Here is an 18,095-nt window from a genome sequence, read left to right as displayed (position 1 = left end):
TTGGATTTTTTTTGTGTGTATTTTGGAATTATACAAGCAGTTCATTAAATGCCTGGTTTTGTACCTAGTCAAAAATAGAAACATGTTTTAGGTTACTGCATGATTTGTTAACATTATAAGGATATTCTTTTCTCAGCTGTGATTTATTGTCTGTAGTGTGAGACAATCTGGCATTACTTTGCCATGTTTGAAGGTAGTAGATGATACAAAAATATCTAAGTTAAATTCATAGGTAGTTTTGGTCTTAGATGATGTATTTTTTATCTTAATTGATTTGATTTGAAGTCAACCTTTGATTTCCTGATATACTCAAGGAATGTGAGTGCAATTTCATTTAACAATTTTTAGTAGCTATTAATAAGAGTTATTTCTTATTAGGGTATTACTCTGCAAACTGTTTCTTGACACTGTATTCACTTATACCATCTTATTGTCAGTTCTTTAGTTTATGTTACAGCGGCTATTCTGAAAGATAAATACTGTAAATTATAAAAAGCTTCATTTAACAGCTTTTTCATGTCAGAAGAAACAAACTGAAGACGAATGTTCAGAAAGTTCTTAGCAGATTGTCTTTAAGTTAGAATGCAGTTGGAAAAACTTGATAAGCAGGGGAAAGAATAACGTAATATTTTTTAAAAGTATGAAACAAATTGAGTCTTGTGACTTCAAGATCTTAATACTGATAATTTATTGTAAACCCACCATTTGTTGATGTGTAAAACATGTTACCATTTTTCAAGTAGCAATAACTCATAATAAGCATCTTCAATTAATTTAACTTTGATTTGTTCTGGAGAGTTTAATGAAAAGGGCTACAGCCTGCAAATGCTGCTTGAGGCTCTGCGTTAGCTGTTGAGAATGTTTACTGATTGTAGCTTCTGTCCCTAAAAGAGACAGTTCTTAAAACAGCAAATATTTTTATATTCCCATTCTTGCCTTTACTTTTAAAGATTTTAAAAAAAGGAGAACAAACTACTATGTTCTTTCCTTATTAGTAATATTCTGAAAAGAAATTGGGAAGCCTGGATGGTAAAGGAGATGTCTTTCCCACCCCACCCTGTCTCTCTTTATGTGGAAAATCCCAGTCCCTAAATTTAGGCACTGTGAATTGCATTTCAGTCCATTCAACCAGAAAATACATGCACCTTCACTTTTGGTCCAATATTTGTCACTGTTTCTTAAATGTTGTGAAAATGCGGTGTAGGTCAATGTAGGTGCTCATTAATTTTGGCGGAGTTGGGGCCTAAATAAATGAATTTCCTTTATCGTTTGTATTTGTCCATCATACAGAAGACAGAGTAAGGGAGTGTGAGCATAAACTTACAACAATGTAATTGGTAGTTTGAAAGCAGCTCTGGTACCTATGGGTGTTTGCTGTTTCTCTCACCTATAACCTGCGACCTAAAACAGTTCATGCAAAATTGAAGGCAAGCGAGGAAGGAATCAAAGAAAAGGCAGACATAGCGAAAGGAAGAGAAGCAGAAGGGTTGCACGCTAATTTTTACTTGTATTACTCTTCACTTATTATGTTCCCCCGTACATGCAAACTGTATTATTGTTGATTTATAGTATATGTATTTTAGATTTAAAGTTGATAATAAATAGTCCTTTTAAATAATTAGTACAGTAGAACGTGGATTATTACACTCTGCTTTTAATGAAATATCTGTATTTCTCACGTTTTTGTTTTCTAAGTATAATGTAAACAGATAAATTACATTGGCATAACATTTTTCTTGGATGGAGGTAAATGTCTGAGTCAAAGTATTTCAGTATCTCAACTTGACAAGTGGTGATTGAAATAGGAACAACCAATTTCCTTTTGCTTTTTGTGCTGACGAGTCGCTTTGTATTGTCTGATAATGATCCTACTTGATGAACGCTTTCAAAGATATAAACCAGTCTTATTTCTCTTCCCTGTTAGCTTGGTGACGTGATGGTGGACATAGCAAGTAACATTATGTTAGCTGATGAACGTGTTCTGTGGATGGCACAAAGAGAAGCCAAGGCTTGCACTAGAATTGTACAGTGTCTACAGAAAATTGCTATGTATCGGCTTGCAAATGGAGCTCAAGTTTATTCTACTGTAAGTATAAATTTATTTATTTAGAAGACATTTTTCAGGCTCTTGTGTTTCAATAGCTTTTTATTTTTGTTAATAGATGTTGGCATTATCTGAAATGCCTACTATTTCTGCAGGGAGAAGAGAAATACTCTGAACAGATTTATCTTCCTGCCAGATAAACAGTTTTCTGGGTGTTTTTTTCTGTTATGGCAGAGAATCCCTTTAAGATTATTTATTATTCTTCCTGTGGTGTGTAAAATTATTTAATGTTTGATTTTTGTCGTCACAGTATTCTCCAAATATTGCTCTTGAGGCTTATGTAATAAAGGCTGCTGGTTTCACTGGGATGACATGCACCGTATTTCAGAAAGTGGCTACATCAGACCGTACAGGACTCAGTGATTATGGGAGAAGAGATCCAGATGGAAATCTAGATAAACAATTAAGCTTTAAGTGCAACGTTTCAAATACACTGTCAAGTCTGGCTTTAAAGGTTGGATACGCATTGTTTCCCTACTGACTTTGTAATAATATCTTAAATATGAATCATTTGGAAAGCAAGCTTATATTATTAATTTCTAATGTTAAAGTAGCATTTTTACATAATCCAGAATGACTGTGACAAGAGATAATAAAGTGACAAAGGATAATAAAGTTTGATTGTAGAATAATTTTTTAATGGACACAATTTTTAATGAGTAGGCGTGTTTTTCTTATTAAAACATCTTAAGTTGAAAGATGCTTTCAGACTTTTTCATAAGTATGGAAATTGAAATGCTCCCTAGTTCATAATAATACTTGGCTTTATTTTGCTGTGTTTTCACCTTCATTACATATTAAATCAGATATTACTAGTCTCCCTAAATATCTGAAATATTCTACTTGCTGTAATACTGTAATTAAGCGTGAAGTAGAAAATGGACCTGAAAGGTTTTTATGTGTGTGTGTGTGCGCATGTACACACACACGCACACACACACATATGTGGGTGTGTATAGAATGGAAACACTTCCTCATATTCTATAAAAGTATTTTTTCAGTTATATTCCCCAACATACCAGTTTGCTTTTATCACGTAATGTGCTTGAACGTCACTGCAGGGTGTATATTTGAAATTATATTTATGTAATTCTGTGAAATTACATGCATGCTTCCCTACCCAAGTATAATTTATATACAAGTTATCAAAACCTGTCTGTATATAGTGTTTCATTTTGAATGGTACTAATGCACAATTACAGCATTTCTGTTTGTCTGCTTGTCTTTGTTGCTGCTTCTTGTTGCCAATAGTCTAATCTGGAAAACTCTTGTAATACTTTACTGGTATGAACTTCAACTTTACTCTCTGTAACAAGTAAGGTAACTACAGAATCTTAACTTTTTTTTTCTTTTTAAAAAAGCATTAAGACTTTAATAACCTGATTCAACTATTTTATCATGGATTGCTTGGAAACACTGTCAAATAGGTTTGTCACAATACACAGTCGGCTAAATGCATTCATCTCTGACACTGTTCAGTTGGAGGAGTTGCTAATTTAATCTCTGTAAAGAATTCCATTTTCTCTAAAAACTTTAAAAATATGTTTCTTTCTAGAACACAATTGTAGAGGCTTCTATCCAGTTGCCAGCTTCCCTTTTCACCCAAAAGCAAAAAAGAGAAATCAGACCAGCAGATGAATCTGTCTACAGGCTTCAGCTTATTGCATTTCGCAATGGAAAGCTTTTTCCAGCAACAGGAAATTCAACAAATCTGGCTGATGATGGGAAACGTCGTACAGTTGTAACACCAGTTATTCTTACTAAGATAGGTTTGTTTTTTATTATTACTTTTTTATGATCTTTAAAAATAAGAAACATTTTTGACTCCTTTGTTTCAACTACTGTATAGCTAATAAAAGGTTTTTAGCATCTAATGTGTTACATGTTGAGAAATTTATGTGCAAATACTTTTCTTTTGTAACAGATGGTTTAAACCTAGCCAGTCACCACGTTCCTATAAATGTGACACTGCGGCGCATTGCGCATGGAGCAGATGCTATCGCAGCTCAGTGGGACTTTGATCTATTGAACGGACAAGGGGGATGGAAATCTGATGGTTGTCGCATTCTTCTGTCCGATGAAAATATTACCTCCATTCAGTGCTACTCCCTCAGCAACTATGCAGTTTTAATGGTACGACACTTAGAATTACATGTCTCTCTCTGGAACTTAAAAATATTCAAAATGCAATTCTGTGGGTTTTTTTCTTGCATTAAAGAAAATGAGCATTCCCACCTTCCATTTCACATAAAACTAGACATAAGGAATAAATCTTCAGTTTTTGCTTGTGTTGATATAAATGTTGATGTAAGATGATGTTTAAGTGGAAATCTGTCAATTATTGGACAGTGGAATTAATTGCTGAATATACTAGACACGAAAGAACTTTCATATGAAAAGTACTATATTATAGGAGGCCATTTTAATGAGCTACTTAATCAAATGGGCTTTTATGAATTTTAGTCTAATAATGACAGTTTAAAATAAAGAAAGGGTTTTTTTGACTGTTACCTATCTTCTCTGTGCTAGATTAAATTTGTTAGCTTTGTCTGTTGACAGGAGTGTTTTCCCAGGTAACTTTTTTTTTTTGCTGTGATCCATAATCTGAGGTAGCTATTTCACTGCAAATTAGCTATTCATTCACTAGTATGTAGGTCTGTTACCAGAAGACGTCGATTGAAAAAGGAAAAAAAATCAAAACACTTAGTTACTATCCAAAATATTCTTGAAATATTGCTTAAAAAATGGTATCTGAACTCTAGTCTTAACCATTTTATTGACATCAGTATGCTAACCAGTTCTAAAATATAGTGATAGTTGAAGAAGAAGGGAACGAGACACCTTCTTTTAGTGCTCTTCAGTTATGAAGTCAGATTTCTTCTTTGTCTGTTCCCAGAGCTCTTCGTTTCAGAATTTGGCCTGGGAAGCTTTCCTTTTTAGAGATGGTGACTGCCACCCTGCTTATCAGCCATCACCACAGATGCTAAATGATAAAATGTGATACGTAAAAATGGTAGGCTAGTAGGAAGCTGGGTGAAATAGTAAGAGGTTTAGGAAATACTGCTAACTTACATGTAAATTTGGTGTGGGTTTTGTTGTAGTTAATGTGCTCTGTGTGGAATTAAATACATATTTTTATGTGATTGTACATGGAAGAAGGAGGATTCCGTCATGATGATCAGTGCACGTGAAGTTGCCATTTTTGTTTGCAACTCAAATTTTCAAAAATCTTCCTCTTAAGAGAATTAAATAGTAGAATACCAAAAAGCTAAACATAAATAAAATTAAGATTTACATGCCAAGCTTTTTAAAAGAGCTCAAAGAGAGCAACTTTTCACTTTACGTCCGAAGGTACTGTTTTAAATTACTTCAAACTGTTATAATACTATAGTTGCTGCCTTTGATATTTTTTAAATATATAATCCTTTCCTAAAACATAACAGCGTTCTTTAAAATGGAATTAAACTTCATTTGTATGTGTAGTATGCATGTAAAGAGAGATTATGCTTTAAATTGGTCACATTTCTGCCATCTGGAGGAAGAAAAATGAAAAGCATATTCAATCTGCTGCTGTAAATGACTATTTCTAAATTAATATGTGGTAAGATTATATCAATATCTTATTGTGAGTTATACAGACAACTGTTGACAATCGGAAATCAAAAAAGTTAGAGGAAGGGGCAGCTTTCTTACTTTTCTGCCAGTGGCTCTCATTCTACGCTTCCTCAGAACTGGTATTCCTTAAATATTCAGCTACTTCCCAAAATGTTAGGCTGTAGGGACTGGAGAGGAGGGGGTTGTTGGAAGAGGGCAGAGAGTAACGCTTATCTGTTAGATGTTCCTTGCACACAGTTAATACACTGTAAAAGCTCTGGATGTCTAAGTAGCTGCTGAAAAAGGTTTTCATAATGCCTATTCATATATTAACTAAAAAAGCTATAACAGCCTATTTCATTTGTAGACTCTCATAGTGTTGTGAAAGTCTGGGTTCTGGTCCCAGGCTCATAGTTCTGGGGTCAGTTTTAGAAGTTTGGCTTTTAATTCAGCAGTTGTCATTAACATCAAATACATGAACAGTAGTGGCAGGAGGGACCTGAATGCAATATTCCATCATCCTGGCTGGATGGCGAATGACTTAACCAGAGTTATTTCACTCTTTTTTAGTCTGCTTTACTTTAGTACATATGTGTGTAGAATAAAGCAGGTTGTAATGTACCAACCCATCTTTATATGTTTCAGAACGTAATGTAAAGTTCTCTCTGATAAGAAAACCCATAACTGAGTGCCTAGTTTTCTAATCTAGTGATTTAGGAAGGTACAGTTATAAAATTTTGTATTTATTTGGAAATCATTTTAACCACTGTTTAATAATAGAAGAGATAACCAGGAGGCTCAGCTGAAATCTCACTATGATAGGCCTACAGCAGAGGGGAAAAAACCAGCAATGGTAGTTGAGAAGGAACAGAGTTCTGCTAGTTGGCTATAAACGCCCCAGTGTTCTTCTTAATGTCATCTCTACTGTTATTTTACTGTCCTTTTTTTATTAAATTATTATTTAGGATTAGTTTAGCTCAGAAATAACATTATTAGCTCCCCTGAGTCCTTTTAGTAGATCTCATTAAAAATGTTGGTGCAGTCAGTAAGAATTCTATTGACTTAGTGGGTATTGGGTCAAAGCCTTTGCTAGCTAGGCTAGGCATGCTGGGTTTTGTCAGATGTCTTAGAAGATTATTGTAAATCTTGTGATTTTGTAGCTTTTGTTCCCTAAGTTCACACCAATACATGCATGACATCTTGTTACCTGTCACCAGTCTGGAAGCAGCACCAGGAATACTACAGTTTCTGTTCTCCAATACTCACCGTCTATGTGTGACAATACGTTTGCTCATGCTTGTAACAGCAATGAGTTCCTAGGAATCTCCAGCTGGATATCAACCAGGCCATGGGTAGTGTTGAAATCAGATGACACTGGCTGCCTGAGGCATAATATCTTATAATCTTTCTCAAAGTATTTTTTCCAGGTGCCAAAGAAAACCAAATACATAAAAATCAAACTGACAATCTGATTAAATTAGTTTGAAATGAGGTTGGGGAGTTAGTTAAGAACAACAAATTTATATTCTGATGAAAGAACAATTGAAGGAGTGGTGAAGAGACTGCTGACTCTAATTTAATTGTAAGCCTAAATTCAAGAACTCTTCTCCTGTCCATGAAATCAGATTACCCGTCCTAACCTTAAAAACAGATTGTATCTCACTGTGATTTTTCTCAAAACAAACTGAAGCTTCCTCCTAATGTTCTACTGTTCTTTGTGAATACCAAATTTGTTCTCCTTTCCCCCAGCACACTTTTAAACTTTGCCAAGTCTAGAGGTTTAAGAGTGAGTCTCGCTCAGAATTATAGGTGAGAGAATTTTCTGTATTCTGTCTGTTCTGAAAAATTCTTTGTAATAGGTTTTTCCACTAATCTTAGTTAAGCAAATTTGTTTTATTTAGTGCTGGAAGGGACTGAAGGTGTGTGTCCCCCCCCGCCCCCAAGTGTTCATTACCATTATGGAAATGGAACCCTAGTAAATTGTAACTGCATCCAAACAGAATTATTTATTCTTGCTATTCTTGTTAGTAAGTGAAAATGTCACTCCTCAGATGTTATTTGAAATACTGCCATGCTTTAACAGTCCAAGGTTCCATTTCATGCTTACTCCTTGAGTAATATTTTGATGGGTGGGTTCAGAAAACTTGAACGATGCTAAAAAGCTGTTGAATTCTATTTGAGTTATCAACTATCTTCTGGTCAAGCAGTAATCACGGAATAACAGTCTGGTAGAAATATCTGAGTGTTATTTGGTCCAATTACCTGCTCGAAGTTTGATCAGCTTCAAAGTCAGATCATATTTCTCCAGATCATATTCAGTCAAGCTTTGAGTATCTCCAAGGACAGAGATTACAGAGTCTCTCTGGGCAGTATGTGACCACCTTCATCAGAATTTTTTTTCCTGTGTCTAAACAGAATTTTCCATGTTGCTGATAATGTCCATTGCCTCTCATTGTTTCACGGTTCATCTCCAAGAAGAGTTTGACTCAGTCTTCTTTATACCATCCCAGTAGGTAGTTCAATATAATAATGAGGTTTCTCCCATCTTCCTTTTCTTCTTAAAGATGAGCAAACCCAGCTTTTTCAGCCCCAGACATTGTGTGCTTCAGCCTGCTAGTAATCCCAGTGATCTGTTAGACTTGCTCCATCCGGTACGTCAGTGCCTTTCTTGTACTGGGAAGCCTCAAATTGAAGACAGTTCTGCAGAGGTGGTCTCAGTGCTGAACGGAAGGGAATAATCAATTCCCCTGCTTGCTGTAGTTTTGCTAGTACAGTGAAGTGTGGCCTTGGGCTACAGGTTACACTGCTGACTGATGTGGTCAACTTCTGTCTACCTGTACCTTCAAGTGGTTCTGTGGTTGCTTTCTATTCAGACCAGTGCCCAGCCTGTATTGTTGCATGCATGGGGTTATTCCATCAGATGCAGATCTTTTCACATTTTCCTTTGCTAAGTTCCATGATGTTTTTATCAGCCTGTTTCAATGGCCCACCAACATCTCTCTGAGTATCCTCCAATCTATTGATCAGTCTCCCCAGTCTATAGCATCATCTGCAAACTTGCTGAGGGCACTTTCTGTAATGTTCTTTGGGTTGTTGCGGAAGATTATAATCATAACTGAAACACACAGTTCTACATGCTATACATGTAAGTATTTTAAGAAGAAGAAAATGGTGTGTGTCTATAAGCTGCTAACTTCTCTGTATATTCAAGCATATGTGAAGTTTAAGTGTTCCCTAAGATGTGTGACTGCATTTATAAAGGTCATCCAGAATAGCAGGTAATTGTGGAAGAAAGCCAGGAACATCAAATAATAAATGATTGGAGGGTCAGGGTTGGGAGGGGGAGGGATTTCATCTAGAAGGTTTCTGTTACTTCTTTATTTTGTGTTTCATCTGCCATTCCCCCTGCCCCCACAAAATGAAGAGATAAGGTGGACTAATGTTAATTTTGTTTTTGTTGTCAGGACTTGACGGGAGCTGAATTATATATGCAGCCAGCTGATCTTTTGCATCCAGTAATTTATGCCACTGCCATGGTTTTGCTAATGTGCCTGTTGATGATCATAGTCAGTTACATATACCATCACAGGTATGAATCAAAATTACTAGACTAAAAAAATGAGTTTCATAGTGCTTAGGACTACTTTTTCTTTTTGATAGGAACACGATATAGTAATCTGCATTTGTTGGGGGGTTTTTCCTATAAAATTTGTTGATGCAAACTAACAATTAAGCAAGTAGCTATTTCATCTGTTCTTGAATATGACAATGTAGCTCTCGTAACCATGTATCTCTTAAATTCTTCACTTTTGCTTCATGATAAAAGAAGAGACCGCTCAAGAATGATCGTAGAATTTAACAAACTGTTCAGACTTTTACATTTCTGTTGATGTGAAAGCTTGAAGCCTAAAATTTTTGAATCAGGCCCCAAATAGTTGTATAAAGCTAGTTAATAGGAGGGTGTTTTAATTTATTGTGATGAAGACCAGAGATTATATTTGATTACAAAGTACGTGGTAGTCAAACAATCATTAACAGTAATTATATCTCATTTATGACAAATGTATCTTGCTAGTTTCTGAAAGACAATAATGCAGCTGTATTTTATGTTGTCTAACTTGTTTCTTTTAACAGTGTGATCAGGATCAGTGTAAAAAGCTGGCATATGCTAGTTAACCTGAGCTTTCATATTTTCCTGACATGTGTGATGTTTATTGGAGGCATAACTCAGACCAGAAATGCCAGCATTTGCCAAGCAGTAAGTAAACATGCAAACACTTGAAAAAATTAGTTACCAGTTTCATGCTCCTATATATACATACACCCCCCTTGCCTCCTATAGAGCTGTAGTACTGTACAGGCATTTTCATCAGAATGTAAAACTTAGACCAAAAAATCAATCTTTTGTTTGTTTGTTTGGGTTTTTTTACCTTAAAGATTTCTCTTGTATTTTCATCCAGCCATGAAGATAAAACTAGTTTGTTACTTGAAAACTGGAAAAGTATTTCAGAAGTGCAACAGAATTTTTTTTGCCCAAAATGCTATCTCGAAAAAATAAGTTTTACCTCTTAGTTTTATTTTTGAGACTTACTTATTATGAAATTGTTTTATAGGCCTGTATGTGGCCTTTACAGACCATGTGAAAACTGATTTCCAGAGGTAGTAAAATATTTATTTCCATTTGCTCAGTATAACGTAAAGGGAGGGAGAGAGAAGTGTTTCAAGTCAAAGACCCATGCTTTCTCTAAACAAACATCACTAGCTTTATTGAGACTCCTCTTTTATAGTGATTTGTTCTTCTGAGATTTGGCCATCTCTAATTCAGTTGCAGTGTTTCAGTATAATAACAGTTGCTGCTTTGGAATGATATAAGTGAAATTTTTTTAATGTTTTCTTTTTTCCATCCAGTGATTCATAAAAGTTTCTAATACCTCATCATAATATTCCATAATGCTTTTTGTTTGAATCTACAGTAGTTTTTAGGTTGACAAAGTGTTGCAATAAAATATGTCCCTGCTCTTTCTCCTACAAATTTAAAGAGAATGCTAGTCTGTGTGCATTGCATATGCGTGCGCGCACACACACACACATATATATGGAGATGAGGAAATAGTTTGACAAACTGTAATCTTTTTTCTTGTCGCCTTGGAGACAGTAATCCTACAAGAGAAATTCTGTGGTATGGATGTTTAGGAGTTGTGCTTTTACTTGCACATTGAAACTTGCAAAACAACCACCTCCAGTCATCTTAACAGAAACTGAAGTGTCACCTCTTCCATTCATGTGTGCCATCATTTAAGGGATATATGAAACCTACTTCTTGCAGTGACTTCATCTCAGTGTTGGCTTATAAGTAAGGAAATACAGGACAACCAGATTGTGCCTATCCTCGATGAAACTTCAGGGACTTGGGGATTCCTGGAACTTCTCTTAAGAAAACAATGTTCAGTTTATAAAATACTGCAGATGCAAAAGGATCTGACCGACAATCATTTTCTTAACAGTAGTGCCCAGGCAGTCTGTGAGAATGACTTTGCAATAATGTTTAGGCTGGTTAAATATTTAAAGTATGACACTTCCTTTTTTTTGCATTATGTTAAAATCACTGACCAGTTTGTTAGCTGTCTATATTTTGCTGCCTGCTATGTAGTTACCACGATATCATTAGCTTGCTGTTCCCTTACTCATTTCAATTTGAATAATTTCCGTAACGCAAGACATTTTAAAGTGTTTCATAAAATAGTTTCCAAAAGTGTATGATTGATATGTAATATTAAAAATGTTGGCCAGCAAAGTTCTTCCCACGTTATTAAGTTTTCCTTCCACTAGAGGTAACTGCAGCTATGTAGCCTTTCAAGACTCAACTGATATAAAGATGGGTTTGCATAGCATATTTTACTTTTTTGAAAACCACAACGACTGGGCATTTAGAACAGTCATAGTAAAATAAGAGGGTTTTTTCTTCTCTTCAGTTGAGCTTTTGAAAATTCAGACTTTATGCAAGTTGCATGTTAAATGATTGATTTTTTTAACTTGGTAAAAAGAAAATGTTTGGGGGTTCATTTTTATTTTAATTTTTTTAAGGTTGGGATAATTCTCCATTATTCCACTCTTGCGACAGTACTGTGGCTGGGAGTGACATCTCGTAATATTTACAAGCAAGTAACCAAAAAAGCAAAAAGATGTCAAGATCCTGATGAGCCACCTCCTCCACCCAGGCCAATGCTGAGGTGAGCTGCTTGTTTGTGTCTGCAACTCATTATTTCCCAAGTCGCTATGCTCATATTCTGATCAGAAAATGTAACAGGTCACTACTGGTTTTTTGCAAGTGCCTTTTATGGAAGATTTTCTTTCCAGGTCCTTAAAGTCTCTTCCAGACTTTTCTGTTCCTCAGCATTATGTTAAGGAGGACGAGGTGAAGGATGATTGGTCTTAGCATATTGCTGTGCAATGCTGTGTTCCTGATTTGTAAATTAAGAAATTGGTAGCATTTCAGCATCACCACTGGGGCTTTGATTAGGACTTTAGATAGCAACAATTCCCATTAAATTATCATAGAAGAAAGAATGTGGAGAACTGTTATCACACAATTAACAAACACTGCAATTTAAGTGAATACAGTTTAGTATGTTTTCCAAAGATAGCTTACAAATAGTTTGAAAAATAGGTATCAGTCATTATCAAATGAAAATAGTGTTCTTTGTGAAGCATTCCTCTTAGAATTTTTATTTCTGAAATCACTGAAATGGGACAAACTAGTTATCTGTGAAATTCACCCTATGTGAAATATTTTAAATAGAAAACATTAACATACTTTGTTCTTACAGCTTACTGAGCCTCTGGATATTAATTAAAAACTGCTAAGCTGAAATTCTCCACAAGGTGGCAGAAGTTGATTAACTTTGATTAGTTATAGGCAAATATGTAGAAAGCTTGATTTTAAAGTAGAGACTGCAGAAAATCAGAAATGCTTTTCTGAATGTCATCAACTAAAATTTGCAGTACTATATACAAGCATATAGAAATATTTAATTGATAATTTAGAAGGTAGAAGGTTACTATTTATACCACTTAAGGCCTGTCTTTGCTTTCCTTAACTTTTATTATTTTTCTTTTAAGAAAAAGTAAATCTGTTGTATGCACTGTAGGATATCATGCCGACCACCAACTGTGTGCCTTCCAGCAGGGTACTGAGTAGCCTTTTTAACATCTGTTGTGATTTTATTTTTTTCATCCCTTATTATTTGTCATGGAGTTCTTGCTTTGGAAAATGTTACAGTAAAATTACCAGCTTCACGGGCTCAGCTCAGAGTTTTGTGCAAGAGTTTCTCACTTGTTTGGAACTGGTCACCTACTGTTATCAGGCCCCCTGTTTCTTGAATTTAAAGAGACAAAACAACCGATTCTCTGTTTGCCTCCATGCTGTTTATATTTCTCCTCCGTATGCGTTTTCAGAACTACAAAGGGTCTGTTGGAACAGGAAAAAAAACCTCTGGTAAATGTATGTAGGGACACATTTTTCTCCTTATTTGCCATACGTAAATTATTCTGCTTTGTGTTCTTTGGGTTTAAAGAAGTCCATCTTGCAGATGATAGGTAGACATGATGTTTACGCTGATCTTCAGTTCCTGTAGGTATTTTGTGAGGGTGGACTTCGTACCTGTTAAGCTTCCTTCCCCTCTAGCATAGATAAGCTTTAGTCTTTATTTTGGGAAATTCATTGCATGTAAGACAATTTTGTTGGTGGTGATGATATTCATTCAGTGTTAACAGGACTTTGTCACAGGTCATGAACAAGGTGGAAAAAGACTTTGAAATGGATCCGGTGTTCTGCAGAAAGCCACTACAGACAGTAGAGAAGAGATTTGCTGTGACTCACAGTAGCCATGTTGAGAAGATAGTGCAATGCTTGGCACCGGTTGGAATTTCTTAACTGTGAAAAACTTTATGCCAAGTATATTGCATTGCCATGCCAGGCAAGAGGGTGTAAAAATACCTGAGGTTCTCAGCTGCCAGTCAGAAGAAGGAAGTGGGGTTTGTAGTGCAGAAATGGTATTTTGTTCAGCAGACTCCAACCAAGACAAAAGGAAACAGTTTCAAATTTTTTAACTAAAATAACTACTTTACAAAGAACCTTGCTGAAGATCTTAATAATGGGATACTTCATGTAAAGCGTGAAATAAAATAAAAATACAAATATTTGTATTTTATAATTTTATTTAAAATAAATACAAATACTTGTATTACTATAATACAAATACTGGGTGAATGTTCTACTTAGAAACACAGCGTTTCACTATTTATGGGGTTTTTTTTCTGTTACCATCGTAACACCTCTTGTGTACCCATGTCATTAGATGTGTTTTTCTCTTTTTGATCTAACTTAAGGAAAAGTTTTAGCTTGTACAGCATTCTGCCCCAACATCTTAATATTACTGCATCTCCTCTAGCATACTTTGTATATGTTTTTTAGTTACTATTCTGTTCGTATAGCTCCTTGCTGCGTGATAGTTTTGGTTTGTAATTTGGGCTCTTGTGTGTTGCTGTGTCTTAAGTCTTCAGCAATTCCTGAGTGGTTTGGGGGTTTTTTTGGTGGGTTTTTTTGGTGTTAGTACTTGGTATCTTGGTATGGTTCAAGGCCGGTTGTAAACATGTTCCTTCAATACAGCAAACTGAACTACGGCTACAAACAATCCATATTGCTTCACTCTCCCACCAGTAACAATTTGCCTTGTGTAGAACTAGCTGTTCAAGTGTGAGTAGTGGTGCATCTTTGAGGCAGTGATTTAGTAATTTGTAGTGAAAGGTAAGTGGAGTAAAATCATCCACAAAGATCTGTTTCATCTGGTCAGCTACCGATTGCTGCATCAAGATATGGAATAAACCAATGACAGAATTTGATCTCTGTAGGATTCAGCAACTAAGTAATATATTTAGTGTACCTAGACTTCCAAGAAAGACTTAATTTATTTTAGACTGTTGTTTTGTGACTCAAGTGAGACAGCAGTAGCTTCTGGTGAATAATCTGAAATGCAGTGGAAAGGTCCAAGACCATCGGAATAGGGGTGTCTCGTTGACAAAACAAACTACCCATCTGTATGTCACAGTAGTAATTTTCACTGCATGTTCTGATCTGAATTTGGACTGGATTAACGTAAGATGCAGGACAGAGTGCCATTAATTTGAATGATTGTCAGTAATTATTGATCTGCCACTAATGAATTCAATGTGAATTCACAGAAATTGGAATGAAAAGTTAGATACTCCAACAACATTATGTCCTCATCCTTGTGAAGGCATACAGTTTTTATTAACACCACCACAGGGAACCAGGAGGTGTATACTATGAGATTATAGAGTCCGTTAAAAATAAATAAATAAGAACACCACCACTCCCCAAACCCAGCAACAAGAGTTCTTATAGCTGATCTTCTGAACATAGCATCCATAATATTACACAAGTTCATCTCTGGAACAAGAGATGTACCACTTAGTGTTTTCCTTCTAAGTTTCTGTATTCTCTTCCAGCAGTTTACAACTTTTGACTGCCAGCTTTTGCTTCTTCCTTTTAACTGTGTATACCTTTGTTCATTGCCTTTGAGGGAGGTGAGCAGCTGTGAGAGAGAGGTGGTTTACAACAGGAGGAAAAAAGTTATAGTGAGGAAGACTTAGAAATTGATACTGCCGAAGCCCAAACCTGATTTCACCCTAATTATTTTCTTAAAGAACTTGCATGTTTCCAGAATCCTGGAAAGCCCTCATTTCCTTCATGGTGACTGAATAAAATCCATTGCTGCTAAGCAGCCACTGATACACTGGCTTTACTTTTTAGGTTCTACCTTATTGGTGGAGGGATCCCTATCATAGTTTGTGGAATAACAGCAGCAGCAAACATCCGAAATTATGGCAGCAGACCTAATGCTCCTTAGTAAGTACCATATAACTGAGAGCTCTGTCATAAGATTTCATGGGTTGGTTTGCTTTTCTAAGTACTCTCGTTGCAATTAATTCTGATTCTTCCAGAAAATGTAACACAGCCAAGATCACTTCAAAGTACCATAATGAACTGATAAAGCATAAGTGACTTGTGAGAAAACGTTAATTTTGATTCTTTGGTTTGTTTCTTTTCCAGTTGCTGGATGACTTGGGAACCTAGCTTAGGAGCATTTTACGGACCAGCTAGCTTTATAATTTTCATAAACTGTATGTATTTTCTCAGCATATTCATACAACTAAAACGTCACCCTGAACGTAAATATGAACTTAAGGAACCCATTGAGGAACAGCAGCGTCTGGCCACCAACGAACACGGGGAACTGGCTCATCAAGATTCATTGTCGGTGTCACTAGTTTCTACATCTGCTTTGGAGAACGAGCACAGTTTTCAAGCACAGCTGCTGGGAGTGGGCCTTACTTTGCTTTTGTATGTCGCTCTGTGGATCTTTGGAGCTCTGTCGGTTTCCCTGTATTATCCCATGGACCTGATCTTCAGCTGTTTTTTTGGGGCAACATGTTTAAGCCTCAGTGCCTTTCTTATGGTGCACCACTGCATTAACAGGGAAGATGTTAGGCATGCTTGGATAATGACTTGCTGCCCTGGAAGGAGTACGTATTCAGTGCAAGTAAATGTTCAGCCCTCCAGTTCCAGTGTAACCAATGGAGAGGCCCCTAAGTGCACCAACAGTAGCACAGAATCTTCATGCACAAATAAAAGTGCATCAAGCCTAAAAAATTCTTCTCAAGGTTGTAAACTAACTAACTTACAAGCTGCGGCAGCTCAGTGCCACCCTACTTCTCTGCCATTGAACACAGGTCCTCAACTTGATAACAGTCTCACTGAACATTCAGTGGATAATGATATCAAAATGCATGTAGCTCCCTTGGAGGTACAGTTTCGGACAAACGGGCACCCGAGTCGGCATCATAAGAACAGAAGCAAGGGACATCGTGCTAGCAGGCTTGCAGTATTGAAGGAATATGCATATGATGTTCCCACAAGTGTGGAAGGAAGTGTGCAAAATGGCTTACCCAAAAGTCGACAAAGCAACAGCGAAGGGCATTCAAGGAGCCGAAGAGCCTATTTGGCATATAGAGAACGTCAGTATAACCAATCCCAACAGGATAGCAGTGATGCTTGCAGTACGCTTCCAAAAAGTAGCAGAAATACAGAAAAAACAATAGCTACCAACAACAAAAAAGATATTCTAAGGAAACCAATAGCGGTTGAACTTGAAAACCAACAAAAATCTTATGGCTTAAATTTAGCCATTCAGAATGGACCGCTTAAAAGCAGTGGACAGGATGGACCCTTGCTCACTGCAGACAGTACTGGTAATATTAGAACTGGGTTGTGGAAACACGAAACTACTGTGTAGCATTATAATTCATTGCGGGACGAATCCATATGAACTGTGATTACACATTCCTTAAAGCTATTAACACTTTTAAAGACTGTTTACAAACTCTAGGTACTTTATGCAGGGAGGGAACAACGATAATCTGCCAGGCAAAAGATTGTATGCATTATTATCTTTGCTGTTCTTACAAAGATGAACTTTTGGTATTTTGTGAAATTTTTTTTGAAGTGTCAATCTTGAGAGATGCAGAACATAACATTGTACATTTTTATTTTTTACCTGTAGCCCTGCAGATGTGTCCACCACACATTTCAAATTTGTATTTAAGTGTATAATAAATAGTATTTTCCCCAGCAGCCCAATGTTGTACTTATTTGTTGGGTTTTTTAAAGATTATTGCACTGAATGTCATCTTGATTTTTACTAGTTCAGTATCTGAAAATTATGAGTTTGTTACTAAAGAAAATATTTGGTGTCTGAAATAGACAATGCAAATAGCTCAAGTAATTGCATAAGGCCTAGAATTTGTTTGAAATGAAAAAGCTACATTTTAAAGAGATTTTTAGTATATGGGCAACTTGTTTACTCCAAAATCATTGTCTTGTACTTGCTGCGTAAGTTAGTTATATTTTCAGATGGCTGTGGCTTATTTTAATGCACTTGTACAGAGTTTTAGTTTACTTGGTAATGTTTTTGGATAATACTCTATTTTGCCCTCATACTTACCTGACTGGGATGTTTTTTTCTAATTTGTTTTAATCATTTGCAATTGAGAAAGGTTATGAATGTTCACAGACGGTAGGTGCTAATTTGCAAAGGTCGTCAGTATGTATCTGTGAAAACTCATTCAGTTGTAATAGTGTGGAAGATTAATAGCACAGGTGTTTTGATGGGTGGTAATGGGATAATCTGTTAAGAGTATGATCAGTATGCAAGATCAGGGTCTTTAGGTTCAGTGTCACTGTACAAGTTGACTCTTGAGAAAATGTTTTGAGTTGCAAGTTCACTTTTACTCACCCGTATGTGACCATTTGCAGAAT

General features: G+C 36.0%; 1 protein-coding gene across 2 annotated transcripts in view; it reads left to right on the top strand.

Moving 5' to 3' along the window:
* The window catches only part of ADGRA3 (adhesion G protein-coupled receptor A3), a 68,318-nt gene extending 50,913 nt beyond the window's left edge, over nucleotides 1–17,405 (top strand). For both annotated transcript variants that reach the window (XM_076336034.1, XM_076336035.1), the window contains 9 exons: nucleotides 1,925–2,086; nucleotides 2,355–2,558; nucleotides 3,660–3,873; nucleotides 4,029–4,237; nucleotides 9,163–9,287; nucleotides 9,833–9,956; nucleotides 11,783–11,928; nucleotides 15,531–15,626; nucleotides 15,831–17,405. In XM_076336034.1, coding sequence (XP_076192149.1) covers nucleotides 1,925–2,086; nucleotides 2,355–2,558; nucleotides 3,660–3,873; nucleotides 4,029–4,237; nucleotides 9,163–9,287; nucleotides 9,833–9,956; nucleotides 11,783–11,928; nucleotides 15,531–15,626; nucleotides 15,831–17,073 — 2,523 coding nt within the window. In that variant the 3' untranslated portion in view covers nucleotides 17,074–17,405. The remainder of the gene's footprint in view (nucleotides 1–1,924; nucleotides 2,087–2,354; nucleotides 2,559–3,659; nucleotides 3,874–4,028; nucleotides 4,238–9,162; nucleotides 9,288–9,832; nucleotides 9,957–11,782; nucleotides 11,929–15,530; nucleotides 15,627–15,830) is intronic.
* Nucleotides 17,406–18,095: the final 690 nt, after the last annotated feature.

Source organism: Aptenodytes patagonicus, chromosome 4, assembly GCF_965638725.1.
Source record: "Aptenodytes patagonicus chromosome 4, bAptPat1.pri.cur, whole genome shotgun sequence".
Lineage (NCBI taxonomy): Eukaryota > Metazoa > Chordata > Aves > Sphenisciformes > Spheniscidae > Aptenodytes > Aptenodytes patagonicus.
Note: the sequence above shows the minus strand (reverse complement) of the source record. Positions and strands in the feature narration are given on the sequence as shown.